The sequence below is a fragment of the Poromitra crassiceps genome, assembly GCF_964638095.1.
Source record: "Poromitra crassiceps genome assembly, chromosome: 12".
In the NCBI taxonomy this organism is placed as follows: domain Eukaryota; kingdom Metazoa; phylum Chordata; class Actinopteri; order Beryciformes; family Melamphaidae; genus Poromitra; species Poromitra crassiceps.
The window spans coordinates 39867805-39887893 of record NC_139632.1 but is presented as its reverse complement, the minus strand read 5'-3'; the positions used below and the strand labels follow the sequence as shown (position 1 = coordinate 39887893).

Genomic DNA, 20089 nt, shown 5'->3' with positions numbered 1-20089 from the left:
TGGCCTCATGTCTGTTTCGTGTTCACTTGAAGGACTGCAGTAGCAGTGGCGGTGGTCTGGATGCTGCCTGTAACTTGCTGAGAGTGTATAGTGCTGCAGGTATTTTGGAGAGTGCAGTGTACGTAGTACTAGTATCTCAAGCTAAGTATGTGTGTGAAGTTTCTGAGAACTTCTTTGGTGGTCTGTGGGAGCCACTGGGAGGAAGCTCTAGCAAGGCTCCCCGCTATGTAAGTGCAAAAGTTCAGGTACACATGGGTAGCCTCCCAGCAAACATCGTCTTGACCGCGACATCACCAGACGATAGAATTGTGGTTTGGCATCTACCATCTAAGTCTGACGTTCTCTCCACATTCCTCCAAAGTAACGTTTAGACTGTCACTTCAAAACAAAAAATATTGACCTCATATTGCTTTGAAAACACCACATGTATGTGTCTTTTGTGTTTTTGTTGAATCAAATGACATTTGATTGACAATTTACCTGTTGTGTGATCAGATACTCACAGTGTGACATGCACTCCACCTGCAATGACGACTTTTATTGAACGCCCTTTTCTTTTTTTAATATGAAAACACGTTTATGTCATATAAGTGCAAGTGTCTCTTGCTATGGGCTTGTATTTATCACAAACTTCCTGAATCCTGTGGTAGGCTATATTGTCCCATTTCTCTTGCCGTAACTAAACGCAGTGTTGTGGGTTTTGGATGTGCTATGCTGTCTGCTAAAGTCACGTTGGTTACATTATCGTGAATGATATAAATATACCTGTCTCATCGCTGGTTGAAATCATGAAACAGAATTAGCGAGGCAGCTAGCCTATCAACGCAACTTCCAGTCGGGACCGTCAAAATGCAAAGTGCTCAATGTTAAGTATCTCTATATATGACCAAATCCGTAGCATTTGTAACTAATTCGGTGGCCTAATGGATAAGACACATGACTGCGAAGCCGGCGCCGCAGGATCGAATCCCGCATGAGGTGCAATCTTTTGTCTTTCAAAAATCGTTGAATCTGGACACGTTGTGGGGAAGTAGAGGAATTACGTCGCTAAGATTTCCATTCAGAATATATAATTAGACCCTGACTAGATGTAGTGGTTTGACGTGCAGCAGACGGTCGTTATACGTGAAAATGTTTGCTGGGCTACGCCAGAGGTTCTCAAATGTTTTTCAGCCAAGGACCCCTTACAAGATAGAAAATATACTGGGGACCCCCTCATTCTGATTTGTGATTTTTGCTAAGCTTAATTGTTTCCACAGTAACGTGCTTGACTTTTAAATTGATAGGTTTGTTAGATTAGAATGTAATCCATGAACCATTTAGATTTAAAGCATAAAATATTTTCGTTGAACTATGAAGCTTTTGCAAAAAAAGAAAAGTCTTTATTTTTATTTTCCTGAAAACTTTTCGCGGACCCCCTTGCAAAGTGCCACTGACCCCTGGGGGTCCCCGGACCCCCATTTGAGAACCAATGGGCTACGCATCCAGCCTGTGAAATTTTGTATCAACTGAGTGTCAACAAGATTGGTTTCAACAGGCTTCTCCTTTTTTTAACAAATGTTCAACAAACGATGCAATTTATAAGTTGATTGTCAAGTTAACCTGACGCTGCCAAATGTTTTTGTTTTCACAAGTGCATCTCACGTGAATCCAGCTGCCTTACAAGGTTCAGTTTATTATGCACATAAAATAAATTGTTTAGGGCAGGGGTTGATTGCCTAACTTTTTCAGCTTGGGATGCAAAAGATAAATTTGTTGTTGGGACCCAATATTCTCAGAATATACATGAATTGCCATGACAATGACATCTTAATTAGTAAACTACCAATAAATCCAAACAACACACAGAACCATGAATTGAAATATATGGAAATGCATTTAATTAATTACATGTTCACATCCACAGCAACATGTATTTTTTTAGCCTATTTAAATTTTTATTTTCACCCTCTCCTTCCTGCGTGCATGTGCAGGATGCCAGGCTGTCTGCTCACAGAGGAAGGCTGTGCTTCTCTGGCTTCAGCTCTGAGCTCCAACCCCTCCCATCTGAGAGAGCTGGACCTGAGCTACAATCATCCAGGCACCTCACGAGTGAAGCTACTCTCTGCTGGACTGGAGGATCCAAACTGGAGACTGGACTCTCTCAGGTATGGAGAGGCAAAATCTGGTAGAAGGCTGAGAGTCGCACACATTTTCTCCGTGAGACTGGCTGCATCCGCACTGCAGCTAGATTGTGTCGGAACCACTGACATAAATAATATGGACCATACACTATTTTTTGGACTGACGTTTTACAGCAAAGTGTTGACTGTCGCCATCTTGGGGTCTTTGCGCAGCTCACGTGAGATGGGGGTTTCCCAGAGCCGCAGCTCCGCCTGCTGTTGTTCCGTGATTGGCAAGCTGCACGATCACTGGACAGGTGACCTGTCAATCACCCCCTTTTATATCGTCCATTTTAGTCCACGCGGGAAAATTATATAACAAATGACCCCCCTACAGTTGTTATGGAAAGGTGAAGTTAGCTCTATAGACCAAAACCATGTTTCGGTCCAGGCTGTAAAGATACTTAATCACTGAGTTGGGTAAAGTTGGAAAAATATTGACAGATTCGCGCTTCCCGGATCAATAGCTCATAAACGAAGCATTTGTACTGCACACACAAGGCCTCTTTCCCATCTTAGTAAGGTAGACAACGAGCTACAACCTCATTTTCACCTAAATGAGCGATCCTCCGAGCTCGACAAATAACATTGGTGTCTATGTGCTGCGGGCGGCGAGGCGAGTGCTTAGGGACCGTCCACAAAGTGCAACACAGATTACAAAAATATTCAATAAATTCACACTCATACTGTGTAGTGTCACCAAAACCATGTCACACATCAATGGGCTCCTGCTGGTTATACTACAGCAATAATTTTGGAAAAATATGATTTTTATTAATTTTGGTGAATTTGTATGGGAGAAATCATTCAATAACTTCACTCTTATACTGTGTAGTGTCACCAAAACCATGTCACACATCAATGGGCTCCTGCTGGTTATACTACAGCAATAATTTTGGAAAAATATGATTTTTAATAATTTTAGTGAATCTTTATTGGAGAAATCATTAAATAACTTCACTCTTATACTGTGTAGTGTCACCAAAACCATGTCACACATCAATGGGCTCCTGCTGGTTATACTACAGCAATAATTTTGGAAAAATATGATTTTTAATAATTCTGGTGAATCTTTATTGGAGAAATCATTCAATAACGTCACTCTCATACAATGTAGTCTCACCAAAACCATGTCACACATCAATGGGCTCCTGCTGGTTATACTACAGCAATAATTTTAGAAAAATATGATTTTTAATAATTTTGGTGAATTTGTATTGGAGAAATCATTCAATAACGTCACTCTTATACTGTGTAGTGTCACCAAAACCATGTCACACATCAATGGGCTCCTGCTGGTTATACTACAGCAATAATTTTGGAAAAATATGATTTTTATTAATTTTGGTGAATTTGTATGGGAGAAATCATTCAATAACTTCACTCTTATACTGTGTAGTGTCACCAAAACCATGTCACACATCAATGGGCTCCTGCTGGTTATACTACAGCAATAATTTTGGAAAAATATGATTTTTAATAATTTTGGTGAATCTTTATTGGAGAAATCATTCAATAACGTCACTCTCATACAATGTAGTGTCACCAAAACCATGTCACACATCAATGGGCTCCTGCTGGTTATACTACAGCAATAAGTTTGGAAAAATCTGATTTTGAATAATTTTGGTGAATTTGTATGGGAGAAATCATTCAATAACTTCACTCTTATACTGTGTAGTGTCACCAAAACCATGTCACACATCAATGGGCTCCTGCTGGTTATACTACAGCAATAATTTTGGAAAAATATGATTTTTAATAATTCTGGTGAATCTTTATTGGAGAAATCATTCAATAACGTCACTCTCATACAATGTAGTCTCACCAAAACCATGTCACACATCAATGGGCTCCTGCTGGTTATACTACAGCAATAATTTTAGAAAAATATGATTTTTTATAATTTTGGTGAATTTGTATTGGAGAAATCATTCAATAACGTCACTCTTATACTGTGTAGTGTCACCAAAACCATGTCACACATCAATGGGCTCCTGCTGGTTATACTACAGCAATAAGTTTGGAAAAATCTGATTTTGAATAATTTTGGTGAATTTGTATGGGAGAAATCATTCAATAACTTCACTCTTATACTGTGTAGTGTCACCAAAACCATGTCACACATCAATGGGCTCCTGCTGGTTATACTACAGCAATAATTTTGGAAAAATATGATTTTTAATAATTCTGGTGAATCTTTATTGGAGAAATCATTCAATAACGTCACTCATACAATGTAGTGTCACCAAAACCATGTCACACATCAATGGGCTCCTGCTGGTTATACTACAGCAATAAGTTTGGAAAAATCTGATTTTGAATAATTTTGGTGAATTTGTATGGGAGAAATCATTCAATAACTTCACTCTTATACTGTGTAGTGTCACCAAAACCATGTCACACATCAATGGGCTCCTGCTGGTTATACTACAGCAATAATTTTGGAAAAATATGATTTTTAATAATTCTGGTGAATCTTTATTGGAGAAATCATTCAATAACGTCACTCATACAATGTAGTCTCACCAAAACCATGTCACACATCAATGGGCTCCTGCTGGTTATACTACAGCAATAATTTTAGAAAAATATGATTTTGAATAATTTTGGTGAATTTGTATTGGAGAAATCATTCAATAACGTCACTCTTATACTGTGTAGTGTCACCAAAACCATGTCACACATCAATGGGCTCCTGCTGGTTATACTACAGCAATAATTTTGGAAAAATATGATTTTTATTAATTTTGGTGAATTTGTATGGGAGAAATCATTCAATAACTTCACTCTTATACTGTGTAGTGTCACCAAAACCATGTCACACATCAATGGGCTCCTGCTGGTTATACTACAGCAATAATTTTAGAAAAATATGATTTTGAATAATTTTGGTGAATTTGTATTGGAGAAATCATTCAATAACTTCACTCTCATACTGTGTAGTGTCACCAACATCATGTCACACATCAATAGCCTCCAGCTGGTTATACTACAGCAATAATTTTGGAAAAATATGATTTTTATTAATTTTGGTGAATTTGTATTGGAGAAATCATTCAATAACTTCACTCTCATACTGTGTAGTGTCACCAACATCATGTCACACATCAATAGCCTCCAGCTGGTTATACTACAGCAATAATTTTGGAAAAATATGATTTTGAATAATTTTAGTGAATTTGTATTGGAGAAATCATTCAATAACTTCACTCTCATACTGTGTAGTGTCACCAACATCATGTCACACATCAATGGGCTCCTGCTGGTTATACTACAGCAATAATTTTGAAAAAATATGATTTTGAATAATTTTGGTAAATTTGTATTGGAGAAATCTTTCAATAACTTCACTCTCATACTGTGTAGTGTCACCAACATCATGTCACACATCAATGGGCTCCTGCTGGTTATACTACAGCAATAATTTTGAAAGAATATGATTTTGAATAATTTTGGTGAATCTTTATTGGAGAAATCATTCAATAACGTCACTCTTATACAATGTAGTCTCACCAAAACCCTGTCACACATCAATGGGCTCCTGCTGGTTATACTACAGCAATAATTTCGGAAAAATATGATTTTGAATCATTTTGGTGAATTTGTATTGGAGAAATCATTCAATAACTTCACTCTCATACTGTGTAGTGTCACCAACATCATGTCACACATAAATGGGCTCCTGCTGGTTATACTACAGCAATCATTTTGAAAAAATATGATTTGGAATAATTTTGGTGAATTTGTATTGGAGAAATCTTTCAATAACTTCACTCTCATACTGTGTAGTGTCACCAACATCATGTCACACATCAATGGGCTCCTGCTGGTTATACTACAGCAATAATTTTGAAAAAATATGATTTTGAATAATTTTGGTGAATTTGTATTGGAGAAATCATTCAATAACTTCACTATCATACTGTGTAGTGTCACCAACATCATGTCACACATCAATAGCCTCCAGCTGGTTATACTACAGCAATCATTTTGGAAAAATATGATTTTGAATAATTTTGGTGAATTTGTATTGGAGAAATCATTCAATAACTTCACTCTCATACTGTGTAGTGTCACCAACATCATGTCACACATCAATAGCCTCCAGCTGGTTATACTACAGCAATAATTTTGGAAAAATATGATTTTGAATAATTTTGGTGAATTTGTATTGGAGAAATCATTCAATAACTTCACTCTCATACTGTGTAGTGTCACCAACATCATGTCACACATCAATGGGCTCCTGCTGGTTATACTACAGCAATAATTTTGAAAAAATATGATTTTGAATAATTTTGGTAAATTTGTATTGGAGAAATCTTTCAATAACTTCACTCTCATACTGTGTAGTGTCACCAACATCATGTCACACATCAATGGGCTCCTGCTGGTTATACTACAGCAATAATTTTGAAAGAATATGATTTTGAATAATTTTGGTGAATCTTTATTGGAGAAATCATTCAATAACGTCACTCTTATACAATGTAGTCTCACCAAAACCATGTCACACATCAATGGGCTCCTGCTGGTTATACTACAGCAATAATTTTGGAAAAATATGATTTTGAATCATTTTGGTGAATTTGTATTGGAGAAATCATTCAATAACTTCACTCTCATACTGTGTAGTGTCACCAACATCATGTCACACATCAATGGGCTCCTGCTGGTTATACTACAGCAATCATTTTGAAAAAATATGATTTGGAATAATTTTGGTGAATTTGTATTGGAGAAATCTTTCAATAACTTCACTCTCATACTGTGTAGTGTCACCAACATCATGTCACACATCAATGGGCTCCTGCTGGTTATACTACAGCAATAATTTTGAAAAAATATGATTTTGAATAATTTTGGTGAATTTGTATTGGAGAAATCATTCAATAACTTCACTATCATACTGTGTAGTGTCACCAACATCATGTCACACATCAATAGCCTCCAGCTGGTTATACTACAGCAATCATTTTGGAAAAATATGATTTTGAATAATTTTGGTGAATTTGTATTGGAGAAATCATTCAATAACTTCACTCTCATACTGTGTAGTGTCACCAACATCATGTCACACATCAATAGCCTCCAGCTGGTTATACTACAGCAATAATTTTGGAAAAATATGATTTTGAATAATTTTGGTGAATTTGTATTGGAGAAATCATTCAATAACTTCACTCTCATACTGTGTAGTGTCACCAACATCATGTCACACATCAATGGGCTCCTGCTGGTTATACTACAGCAATAATTTTGAAAAAATATGATTTTGAATAATTTTGGTGAATTTGTATTGGAGAAATCATTCAATAACTTCACTATCATACTGTGTAGTGTCACCAACATCATGTCACACATCAATAGCCTCCAGCTGGTTATACTACAGCAATCATTTTGGAAAAATATGATTTTGAATAATTTTGGTGAATTTGTATTGGAGAAATCATTCAATAACGTCACTCTTATACTGTGTAGTGTCACCAAAACCATGTCACACATCAATGGGCTCCTGCTGGTTATACTACAGCAATCATTTTGGAAAAATATGATTTTGAATAATTTTGGTGAATTTGTATTGGAGAAATCATTCAATAACGTCACTCTTATACTGTGTAGTGTCACCAAAACCATGTCACACATCAATGGGCTCCTGCTGGTTATACTACAGCAATAAGTTTGGAAAAATATGATTTTGAATAATTTTGGTGAATCTTTATTGGAGAAATCATTCAATAACGTCACTCTTATACAATGTAGTCTCACCAAAACCATGTCACACATCAATGGGCTCCTGCTGGTTATACTACAGCAATACGTTTAGAAAAATATGATTTTGAATAATTTGGGTGAATTTCTATTGGAGAAATCATTCAATAACTTCACTCTCATACTGTGTAGTGTCACCAAAATCATGTCACACGTCAATGGGCTCCTGCTGGTTATACTACAGCAATAAGCTTGGAAAAATATGATTTTGCATAATTTTGGTAAATTTTTATTTGGAAAGATATTCACTTGTCACCCTTAAGAGTGTATTACTATCAGTTCAACCACCAGGGGTCTCCTGCCGTTTATTATAAATGTGCCTTTGCCTAATCATGGGGAATTCAAATATAACTTTTATACTTACTGTACTTACTTACTGCTCGTTGGTCCACCGAAAACAGAATTATCTAGGAATATGGGCACTGCTTGTTGATTCACAGAAAACATAATTATCTAGTAATACGGGCACTAAGATAGTGCCCAGTAAAGAAGGAAATATCATTTGAAGCCAGTGGTAATCCTTAACAAGGGAATGTGTATTGGACAATAATGTCATGTATATTGGACAAAATTGGACAGAGAATTGTTTCGTATGCTTTGTAATGGAAACTGCAATCTTATATAAAACCCAATAACACAACCGTGGATCATTATTTTTTATTTTTCTTCTTCAAAACAATTTTGAGAGTTCCACAGATCCTAAAGGGTAAGAGGAACTATTTTGTGGTAGCCTTTCTTCCTCCGCTATTGGTGTAGAAAGTCAGATTAGTCCGGGATAGGTCAAACCTCCCTTAGCCAGAAGGGAAGATAAGGTCTCCGGGCCACTTATCTCAGTAGTTTGCCTACCCGGGGTCCGGGGAGGGGGGGGGGGGGGGGGGCGATCCGAATGAATAGAGCTTAGAGGAATATAAAAGGAAGTTATCCATAGAGAAGCTAAAATGTGGCTTTTCTCACTTTTCTTGGTGGATGAGTGGTGGTAGGGAGGCTGGCCTGGGTGTCTGGTGGCAGGGAGAGAGGCACCTGGGCTGGGTAGTGGATGGGTGGTGGTAGGGGGGCTGGCCTGGGTGTCTGGTGGCAGGGAGAGAGGCACCTGGGCTGGGTAGTGGATGGGTGGTGGTAGGGGGGCTGGCCTGGGTGTCGGGTGGCAGGGAGAGAGGCACCTGGGCTGGGTAGTGGTTGGGTGGTGGTAGGGGGGCTGTTCTGGGTGTCTGGTGGCAGGGAGAGAGGCGCCTGGGCTGGGTAGTGGATGGGTGGTGGTAGGGGGGCTGGCCTGGGTGTCTGGTGGCAGGGAGAGATGCACCTGGGCTGGGTAGTGGTTGGGTGGTGGTAGGGGGGCTGGCCTGGGTGTCTGGTGGCAGGGAGAGAGGCACCTGGGCTGGGTAGTGGTTGGGTGGTGGTAGGGGGGCTGGGCTGGGTGTCTGGTGGCAGGGAGAGAGGCACCTGGGCTGGGTAGTGGTTGGGTGGTGGTAGGGGGGCTGGCCTGGGTGTCTGGTGGCCTGGAGAGAGGCACCTGGGCTGGGTATTGGTTGGGTGGTGGTAGGGGGGCTGGGCTGGGTGTCTGGTGGCAGGGAGAGAGGCACCTGGGCTGGGTAGTGGTTGGGTGGTGGTAGGGGGGCTGGCCTGGGTGTCTGGTGGCAGGGAGAGAGGCACCTGGGCTGGGTAGTGGTTGAGTGGTGGTAGGGGGGCTGGGCTGGGTGTCTGGTGGCAGGGAGAGAGGCACCTGGGCTGGGTAGTGGTTGGGTGGTGGTAGGGGGGCTGGGCTGGGTGTCTGGTGGCAGGGAGAGAGGCACCTGGGCTGGGTAGTGGTTGGGTGGTGGTAGGGGGGCTGGGCTGGGTGTCTGGTGGCAGGGAGAGAGGCACCTGGGCTGGGTAGTGGTTGGGTGGTGGTAGGGGGGCTGGCCTGGGTGTCTGGTGGCCTGGAGAGAGGCACCTGGGCTGGGTATTGGTTGGGTGGTGGTAGGGGGGCTGGGCTGGGTGTCTGGTGGCAGGGAGAGAGGCACCTGGGCTGGGTAGTGGTTGGGTGGTGGTAGGGGGGCTGGGCTGGGTGTCTGGTGGCAGGGAGAGAGGCACCTGGGCTGGGTAGTGGTTGGGTGGTGGTAGGGGGGCTGGCCTGGGTGTCTGGTGGCCTGGACAGAGGCACCTGGGCTGGGTATTGGTTGGGTGGTGGTAGGGGGGCTGGGCTGGGTGTCTGGTGGCAGGGAGAGAGGCACCTGGGCTGGGTAGTGGTTGGGTGGTGGTAGGGGGGCTGGGCTGGGTGTCTGGTGGCAGGGAGAGAGGCACCTGGGCTGGGTAGTGGTTGGGTGGTGGTAGGGGGGCTGGCCTGGGTGTCTGGTGGCCTGGAGAGAGGCACCTGGGCTGGGTATTGGTTGGGTGGTGGTAGGGGGGCTGGCCTGGGTGTCTGGTGGCCTGGAGAGAGGCACCTGGGCTGGGTATTGGTTGGGTGGTGGTAGGGGGGCTGGGCTGGGTGTCTGGTGGCAGGGAGAGAGGCACCTGGGCTGGGTAGTGGTTGGGTGGTGGTAGGGGGGCTGGGCTGGGTGTCTGGTGGCAGGGAGAGAGGCACCTGGGCTGGGTAGTGGTTGGGTGGTGGTAGGGGGGCTGGCCTGGGTGTCTGGTGGCCTGGACAGAGGCACCTGGGCTGGGTATTGGTTGGGTGGTGGTAGGGGGGCTGGGCTGGGTGTCTGGTGGCAGGGAGAGAGGCACCTGGGCTGGGTAGTGGTTGGGTGGTGGTAGGGGGGCTGGGCTGGGTGTCTGGTGGCAGGGAGAGAGGCACCTGGGCTGGGTAGTGGTTGGGTGGTGGTAGGGGGGCTGGCCTGGGTGTCTGGTGGCCTGGAGAGAGGCACCTGGGCTGGGTATTGGTTGGGTGGTGGTAGGGGGGCTGGGCTGGGTGTCTGGTGGCAGGGAGAGAGGCACCTGGGCTGGGTAGTGGTTGGGTGGTGGTAGGGGGGCTGGGCTGGGTGTCTGGTGGCAGGGAGAGAGGCACCTGGGCTGCGTAGTGGTTGGGTGGTGGTAGGGGGGCTGGGCTGGGTGTCTGGTGGCAGGGAGAGAGGCACCTGGGCTGGGTAGTGGTTGGGTGGTGGTAGGGGGGCTGGCCTGGGTGTCTGGTGGCAGGGAGAGATGCACCTGGGCTGGGTGGTGGTAGGGGGGCTGGCCTGGGTGTCTGGTGGCAGGGAGAGAGGCACCTGGGCTGGGTAGTGGTTGGGTGGTGGTAGGGGGGCTGGCCTGGGTGTCTGGTGGCAGGGAGAGAGGCACCTGGGCTGGGTAGTGGTTGAGTGGTGGTAGGGGGGCTGGGCTGGGTGTCTGGTGGCAGGGAGAGAGGCACCTGGGCTGGGTAGTGGTTGGGTGGTGGTAGGGGGGCTGGGCTGGGTGTCTGGTGGCAGGGAGAGAGGCACCTGGGCTGGGTAGTGGTTGGGTGGTGGTAGGGGGGCTGGCCTGGGTGTCTGGTGGCAGGGAGAGATGCACCTGGGCTGGGTGGTGGTAGGGGGGCTGGCCTGGGTGTCTGGTGGCAGGGAGAGAGGCACCTGGGCTGGGTAGTGGTTGGGTGGTGGTAGGGGGGCTGGGATGGGTGTCTGGTGGCAGGGAGAGAGGCACCTGGGCTGGGTAGTGGTTGGGTGGTGGTAGGGGGGCTGGCCTGGGTGTCTGGTGGCCTGGACAGAGGCACCTGGGCTGGGTATTGGTTGGGTGGTGGTAGGGGGGCTGGGCTGGGTGTCTGGTGGCAGGGAGAGAGGCACCTGGGCTGGGTATTGGTTGGGTGGTGGTAGGGGGGCTGGCCTGGGTGTCGGGTGGCAGGGAGAGAGGCACTTGGGCTGGGTAGTGGTTGGGTGGTGGTAGGGGGGCTGGCCTGGGTGTCTGGTGGCCGGGAGAGAGGCACCTGGGCTGGGTAGTGGCAGCCTGGAGGTTGGGGTGGCTGTCCTGGGTGTCTGTGGCCAGCCATGGAGCTCACAGGGTGGGTGGAACGGAGAGAAAGCCCCCCTGCAGCCTGCAACTCACCTGCAGCCTCTTTAGGCTATACTGCACAACACACAATTCCAAGGGGTCTCTTTGTTTGGCATTTGTGCTGCTGTCATGCCAATGCATTGTGTGTGAAACCATCTTGCACAAGTTTCACACTGAATCTACATTGGATAAATAAACATATTAAGACAATATTTACTTAGGGAATGTAAATGAATATAAGATGCCATTTACACCTGGCATTAACATGTGTTTTCTGCCATCAGATTGTAATCAGATTGTACTTGACCACATTAGCCTGATTCTATTTACATCTTGCATTAACAGATTGCAATCTGATGGCAGAAGAAAGGCTGTCCTTTCAATCCGCATAAAGTTGCTGTATCCAGATTGAGAGGACACATTGCATTTACACTTGTGTTCAATGTTTATTGTTAATTGAAAGGATCCCCATTAGCTGACGCCATGGCGACAGCTAATCTTCCTGGGGTCCACAATGTGTACACAATGCACACAATGTGTACACAATGCATCCCTGACCACCTCCGGAGGTGGTTTGGCCGATCAGATTGCAATCCTTCTTCAATGCGTTTTGGCATGCGTGTTTACACCTGTACTTTCAAGTGATAAAACACAATCTGATTGCAATCTGATGGCCGAAAACACATGTTAATGCCAGGTGTAAATGGCCTCTAAGTAGAGAATATTTGATTACTTTAATGTTTTACCAGGAATTTCACTCCAGATTAACTATTGATGTTTTAAAACCGTTAAACCGTAAAAGTCTCACCCAAACAGCAACATCAGCAGTGCTAGGCAGGGCCTTATCTCCACAGAAGGAACAGTACTCATCCTTTGTAGCTGGAAAAAAGTAATAATAGATAATAGTAATAAAATCCAAGTATATTACTGTTACGTTTGTAGGGAGTCTTCAGCATATTAATGCAATATTTCAGACAATACCTGATCCTTTGAGAATTGCTTCAGCCATGTCTCTTCTTACTTTTGTAAGAAATTTTTGGGATGAGCCAATGTTAAACCTCTGCGGTATCGTTGGAAATTCCATCACCGTCATCTTGGCCATCTGTACAGATGGCAAAAGAACCATATGTGTATGATCTGCACAGTAAAAGATCATCTTGTTTTATTTACAAGAAAAACAACATGTTGCATATAATCACCTGCATGACAAAGATCCCACAACTGGTGACATCCTTCTGGAAGGTGTGGTTTATCTTGCCAGGCTGCCACTTGATGCCAACCCAGTCCTCCTTTCCCAGTCTATTCCGGCGCATTTTGAAGTACTCTCTACAGGATTAAATGGAAATCAATTTAGGTTTACATTTGCACTTACTCTATGGCTTTACTAAATGTGTGTGCAACATATTGATTTGCCATAATCTATTTAATATTACCCAAATCTCTCGCCAGCCTTTCTAGAGGCCTCAACTTCATCTTTCCCTTGCAGAGGATCAACCACAAAGATGTGGTTTGAAAGAGCATGAAGATACTGTTTGGAAAAAGCATATCATTAAACCATACCATCTTCAAATCAGCAACAACAGCACCAATAATAAAATAAGCTTTATATATGTAAAACTTAAAAACCATAGATGACAGTTTGACAAGTGTGAGTAAAGAAAATAATTAACAAGCCTTTTTAAATTGGTATTTTTTATTTATTTATTTATTTAACCTTTATTTACCCAGGCAAGCAAGTAAGAACAATTTCTTACGGCCGGTTCACACACACGCCTTGAGCGACGCCTTAAGCAACGCTTTAAGCTACGCCTACGCATATCGGCATTGCTTCATGCACGCCTGGCGCCTATTTTCGTTCACACAGGACGCCACGCTCTGCGCTACGCTGAACACATGAGCAGCGGTTTTTTTACACTTTTCAGATCTGATTTATAGCATGGGTGAGTCCTCTTTTTTATTGTAATGTGCAAGTGAGGATGTCTGTCTATTTCCTGGCCCGCTGTAATTGTTATTTTCCCTCGGGTAATCATGTGACTATGAGTCATCAACACCATGAGTGATACATGCATTGAGACAGGGGGGGTATATATACATCTGACAGAAAATATGTTAATAGAGGAACACATGAAGGACAGCTCTCCTACTATGCACTCGTTAATTCGCGCTCCACCCTCCCTTTTGGGCAAACTCGGTAGAAAATATGGCCCAAGTCCATCAGAAACAACAGCCAGCTTGACAGTTCAGCGCGCCTAGACGCTGAAAAATAGAACAGACGCCTAAACGATAAATGCAGCGCAGCGTAGGCACAGCGCGAGCGTGGCTTCAGCACAGCGTGGCAGCGGTATGTGTGAACGCTCTCGTCTGTTAACAAGGACGCCTAAATTTTAGGCGTTGCTTAAAGCGTCGCTCTAGGCGTGTGTGTGAACGTGGCGTTATATACAAAAGCAGCCTGACAAAAAGCAAGGGCCTTTTGGGGGAAGGGGGTGGGAGGCTGAAATAAAAAACAAGGTTATATAAATACAAGTAAAACATTTCAGTAGTAATAGGAGCATACTATATACAAACACAGGCTACAATAACAATATGAGAGAGAGAGAGAGAGAGAGAGAGAGAGAGAGAGAGAGAGAGAGAGAGAGAGAGAGAGAGAGAGAGAGAGAGAGAGAGAGGAAGAGAGAGAAAGAGGAGGGGTGAGGGAGGGAGGGAGGGGGTGAAGGGGCAGGGAAGGGAGAAGAGGAGGGACTGGGGGTATGTGTGTGGTTGGGAGGAGGTCAACAGGTACAACAGTCAATTAGGATCTGTTGCAGGTTTTGCTTAAAAGCAGTGAGCGATGAGAGGACCGTGAGTTTGAGGGTGTTTTGTAGAGTGTTCCAGTCGTAAGCTGACGCAAAGCGGGCGCTCTGGGATGCCATTCTGTAGATGGTGTCGCCGTAATCAAAGATGGGCAGGATGGTCATCTTGACAAGCGTGTGTTTGGCAGAACGGGTGAAAGAAGCTTTATTGCGGTACAAGAAGGTATCTTTTAACATATTCCATTAAAGTATTGCGAGAATAGACAGCTGCCGGATCAGTTAGAAGTGAGTTTCACAATTTGGGTTATAGTGAATGAAAGAAGACTTCACTATAGGCCTATATATACACAATATATGTATATATATATATATATATATATATATATATATATATACATTGGGGGAAAGAGAGAGAAAGAAGACAGAAAGTGAAAGTCAGGGAGGTGCCAGGGAAGCGTCAAGTTGAAAAGCGAAGCCCAGTCGGGGTCAAGTTGGGAGGCGCCAAGTTGGGAAGCGCCGAGTAAAGTTGTTAATGTACCAAGGTCAAAGGCCAGGCCGAGTTGGGAAGCGCTAGCCGCAAATTGCTGTAAGTCGCGAAAGGTTGAAGGCCAGAAAAGTACAGTCAGATTATTGGTGCCTGCAGGTGAAAAGCCAGGCCAAACTGGGAAGCTCCAGCAGCGAGTTGTTGCTGTAAGACGCCTATTTGAAGGCCAGATCTTACCATAAAATTATTCCTTAGCGCCTAGTCAAAGTAAGGCAAAGTGATGGACCCGTTTGGGGGAATCCCCTATCCTAGCCTATGCAGATGCCCTCCTCTCGCCTCAAGAGGAGTGCCACCGTCCAAGAGAGTCATACGCCAAAGTATTTGCCATTCATGCCGATTGCTAAATAAAGTTTGTTAAATCCTACCAACTGGCCTCTCATGATTGAAATATATCTATATATATATATATATATATATATAGGTATTTAAGACTGCTAACTTGATTTCTAGGGCCTGGAATAGAAGGCAAGCACAGCCCTTTAGTAGGTTCAGGTGGTGGTTTTCATGCTGTACAAATTTACTGTATGTTTTTTGGGTGTTTCTGTTGGTTTTATGTTTTGATCATTGTTTGTTTAAATGATGAACAGTAAAAGTGTCCTGTAAGCCCATGTGGGCTGGGCTTCATTTGAAGCATGACACTTGATGATAAAGAAAATCAATCAATCAAAAATCAAATAGATATATATTTCTATATATATATAGTAATGTACTGTATATTTAGTTGTATTTACTTGATTATTAATGCACAAACAATGAGCCATACATCAATTCCGTAAAGGCACATATTACATATACTCACCACAAACTGCCAGTGCACATTTCCTTCATTGACAAAACCAATGGCACCATCATAGTCATCAAACTTAACCTGACAAAATGTAAATGAAATAAGAACATTTTTTTTTAATTAATTGAACAATTTTGAACCATTCAGTCTCCTATCGAAGCCTACTGACACCCCTATACAGACTACAATACCAAAGTGATAAAAAAATAATAAACGATTATAGTTATACATAGTATATATATAGTTATACTCACATCTTTTAACCCTTGCCTGGCCATCTGCTGTCTTGTGCCATGTAGAATTGCACCCATGGTGTAGTGATTTATTTGGTAGAGTTGTCGGCCAGCACCACCTGCAGTATCCTTTGAATTGAGGATGGCTCTAATGTAACATTCCATTACCTTTTGGAGAAATTGACGGGAAAATTAATCACTAAAAAATTGCAGGTAATGTAGAGAGTAAAGTTAAGTCATGTAGAAAAAGGGTTCTCTGCGCATCAGCCAGCAAAATGCAGCTGAATCAGGTGCTTCTCAGCTTGAGGACAGCAAACCTCCAGGAAACAAAGGGGGGACTGGAGCACACTGACAGATTTCCAGGTTTTAATTGCAGCTTTTAACATCATCATTGATAAGTAGCAAATAGGGCTAGACTTTAAAAAATGTGAACTATCCCTTTAACATTTCTGAACCACGGGTCCTCTTCTCTCAGGTGCTGATGCTTGTTTTGACATTTAAATCTTACCATTTACCATTTACTTTGGCTGTCTGTTACAGAGTGTCAGAGCGCTATCCGTGGTTCCGATGGTTTGCTCTGACTATGACCTCTCTATTTTCCTCCTAAGTAAGTCATTGGTAACACTTTACTTGAGGGTGCAGTATCACGACTGACATGACACTGTCATAGCCATGACATGACACCTGACAAGAACATGAAGGAGGTTATGAATGTTTATGACTGTTGTCATTAAAGGAGAATTTCGTAGGATTTTCCTAGGATAGGAAAGTATCGCGGGACTTGACGAGACTTGGTGACCGAGATCACGAATGAGGTAATTTGATCCCTGGGAGACTCCAGGGAACAGCCCGGGGGGAAATATCAGTCTGATGGTTGTTGAGGGATGAGATTATGACGATATGTGACGAAAACGGGAATAAAACTGGCTATTTAGATGCAGGAAAGACAGGCTGCCACTTGGCCCCCTCGGAGCTCCATTTTACGACTGGCTTGGACGCTATTGATCTCAAAACAACGCTAGGATGGCCAGAAACGCTGCGGAGATCACTGGGTGAGTCGTCAGATCATAATTAATGTGAGGAGAGGGGTCCAGGTTCAAGAAAACCGAAATTCTCCTTTAAGTGCAACAATTATTTCTTAAAAAGCAATAAATGAACTAACTAACTAACTAAATTGTCATTCTTTATGCAATGTTGACAATGTTTGAGATGTCTTGGTTATGACAACACCAGCTCAGTGGCCTTGTGGTCTGAGTGTTCGACCTGAGACTGGGAGGTCGTGAGTTCGATCCCCGGCCGAGTCATACAAAAGACTATAAAAATGGGACCCATTTGCCTCCCTGCTTGGCACTCAGCATCAAAGGGTTGGAATTGGGGGGTTAAATCACCATGTGATTCCCGAGCGCGGCGCACGCTGCTGCTCACCGCTCCCCCAGGGCATGGGTTAAATGCGGAGAACAAATTTCACACATTGTATGACAATCAGTGGGACTTTACCTTTACTTTACTTGACATTAATTAACCAAGACAACATGACATGTCAATCTCTTCCTTATGACAACCTGACATAACCAAGACAGCCTGTCATGACCCTACGCCACTGAGAATGTATCATTTATACTTTGGCTTAGACTGGCTTGTCTGAAGTCACAATCCAGACCTTCGGGACTGAAAATCTAAATTATATTATTTTATGCATCACAACTCATGCCATTTTCACATAAATGTTTTAAAGGCTTGATGCATCAACAGATGGATGAGAAACCTGCCTCGCCGATGAGAAGTTCATTAGGCCTCAAACTCTGAAGTTCTCTGTGTCTCAGGGGAAAATCCAGCTTCTGTCCATCGTGTTTCAGGACAGCCACAACAACTTCAGTTGGTGCGCGTGTCCAAAGGTCATCAAGCTACAAGGATATGAACAATAAAACTGTAATTACTTCATATTGCATTTGCAAAGTCATTACATTTTATATGGAGGGGGGCCGGCAAGGGAAAGGGGGCTGTAGCTCGGGATAGTTAAGGTGGTGGAGTGTCAGCATTCGAGGGGTGGGTAGGTGCAGTGGTTAATTAGGGTGGTATGGGTGGTGTGAGGGGGCATGGAAGGGGGGGCAAGCGAAATGGGGTTGTAGAGGGAGTGACTATAGAAGTGGATAATGCTGAATGATCACACCACTGCACCGTGCGCTTGAAGGATAGACCCTTTTCACGGTGGCCATTTTGTGTCGAAAAGGCAGGGTAAACACAATTGCAAGCAGAACACTAATAAAGGTTTCCAACTTCCAATTATGGAAGTTGGAAACCCTCATTAGCCTTCTCCTTGCACCTGTGTTGGTCCTGCCTTTTCAACACAAAATGGCCACTGTGAAAAGGGTATACAGTATTGTGCTTGTTATAGCTCTGGACAATGATTAGTGGTTTTGGGCTCTACAAATTACAATGATTAGCTAATCAATTTAGAGCTGACATTTCATTTTAGTGATAGCAAAAATTTACCTCTGTTGCACACTCAGGCCGTTTATTTGTGTGGTCATTTCTGCTCTTCGGATCTTTGCTTTTCTGACAATCTTGACCAGTGTTCAGAGTCTTCCGAGTTGACTTTGCTGCTCTCTTTGGAATGGGGACAGTGGTTGGAGCAGTGTAATATTTGGAGCTGTCACTGTTGGGCTTGGCTCCGTCTCTCTTTGCCCAACCCTCCCGAGATTGAGAGATGTCTTTTGGGAGCATGGGTTTAAGGAGTAACTGCTCTGAGAGGTTATGAGCCATAATGTGCTCTCTGTATCTCCCCTGTAGAGATGCATACATTTTTCTGACAAAGGTCCCTGGCCTCAGTCGCCTCTGCTTGTTCAGAATGGAGTGTTTGACAATTCCAAACCATCTCTCCACATGGCAGTTTGTGTCCCTTGTTTTATTTGGGCCAAAGGTGTCATCTTCTTTGTCAGAAGCGTACCTTTTCAAATTCCCCAAGAGCAGACCACTCCAAAGGGGGAAAATACCCAGGTAGTTCTCAAAAAGGATATCAATAATCCCTGGGCAGAAGTATGGGTTTTCCTCATGTGGGATCTCTGCATGATTTTTTCCAATCTCTCCCTGTACCTCCTCCAAGACCTTCTTGAATTCGTATGTGAAAGGAGATCTGCCAACAATTGTGTGGGCATTTCGTCTTTCTTCATCGTCTTCCTCCTGTGCTAAGGGGCTGTCTTGTACTGTTTCTGTCTCTTCTATGTCGGGAATCTTACATTCTTTTATTATGCGCTGCATGGCCTTCAAATGCATCTGGACAGTATTGGTGTTGTGTTTGCCAATTAATACTGTGCACAGTGAGCGGAAGATTTTGAGTGCTGTGGTCATCGATGTAGTGTTTTGCAACCTGGCAAATGCAAATGTTGCAAAAGCCTTCAAACCTTTGTCTTCCGTTTTTCGCCCAATTGACTGAGTGACAGCTTTGAGCACATGTGCAGAGCATATGTGTAGCACTGTAAAGTTTCCAATGTCCTTCCATGTCTTCAGCTTTGCACAAATATCAAAAGCCCTGTCCAAGTAGCTGACGATGTTCTCTCTGTTGAATGACAGAAGAACACTTTGGAGTAGTGCCCAGCTGTAGTCCGTTTCAACCTGATGCACTCTTATTTTTGTGTACTGTGACAGTTTTCGGAGGAACTGCATTAGCCAGAATGTGATTGGTGGTATAGAGTGTTCATTTGTCAGCATTTCACAGACTGGGAGGGGAGGTGCATTCTGACCACCTCCAGGAAGAGTGAGACAGTAGTAAAGAAGTCTTTTGGTCTGACCGGGAACTTTGGCTGCAACATTACCTGTAGCATCTAGGTATAAGGTCAGTGGGGTCTTCTTTCTCAGGTGTTGGACAA

The 20089-nt window shown here is 43.8% G+C and overlaps 1 protein-coding gene across 1 annotated transcript in view; it reads left to right on the top strand.

Annotated features, from left to right (window-relative positions):
• The window catches only part of LOC310785928 (protein NLRC3-like), a 41253-nt gene that overhangs the window by 7936 nt on the left and 13228 nt on the right, over nucleotides 1-20089 (top strand). Inside the window, exon 8 of the mRNA XM_083647108.1 lies at nucleotides 1974-2147. Coding sequence (XP_083503234.1) covers nucleotides 1974-2147 — 174 coding nt within the window. The remainder of the gene's footprint in view (nucleotides 1-1973; nucleotides 2148-20089) is intronic.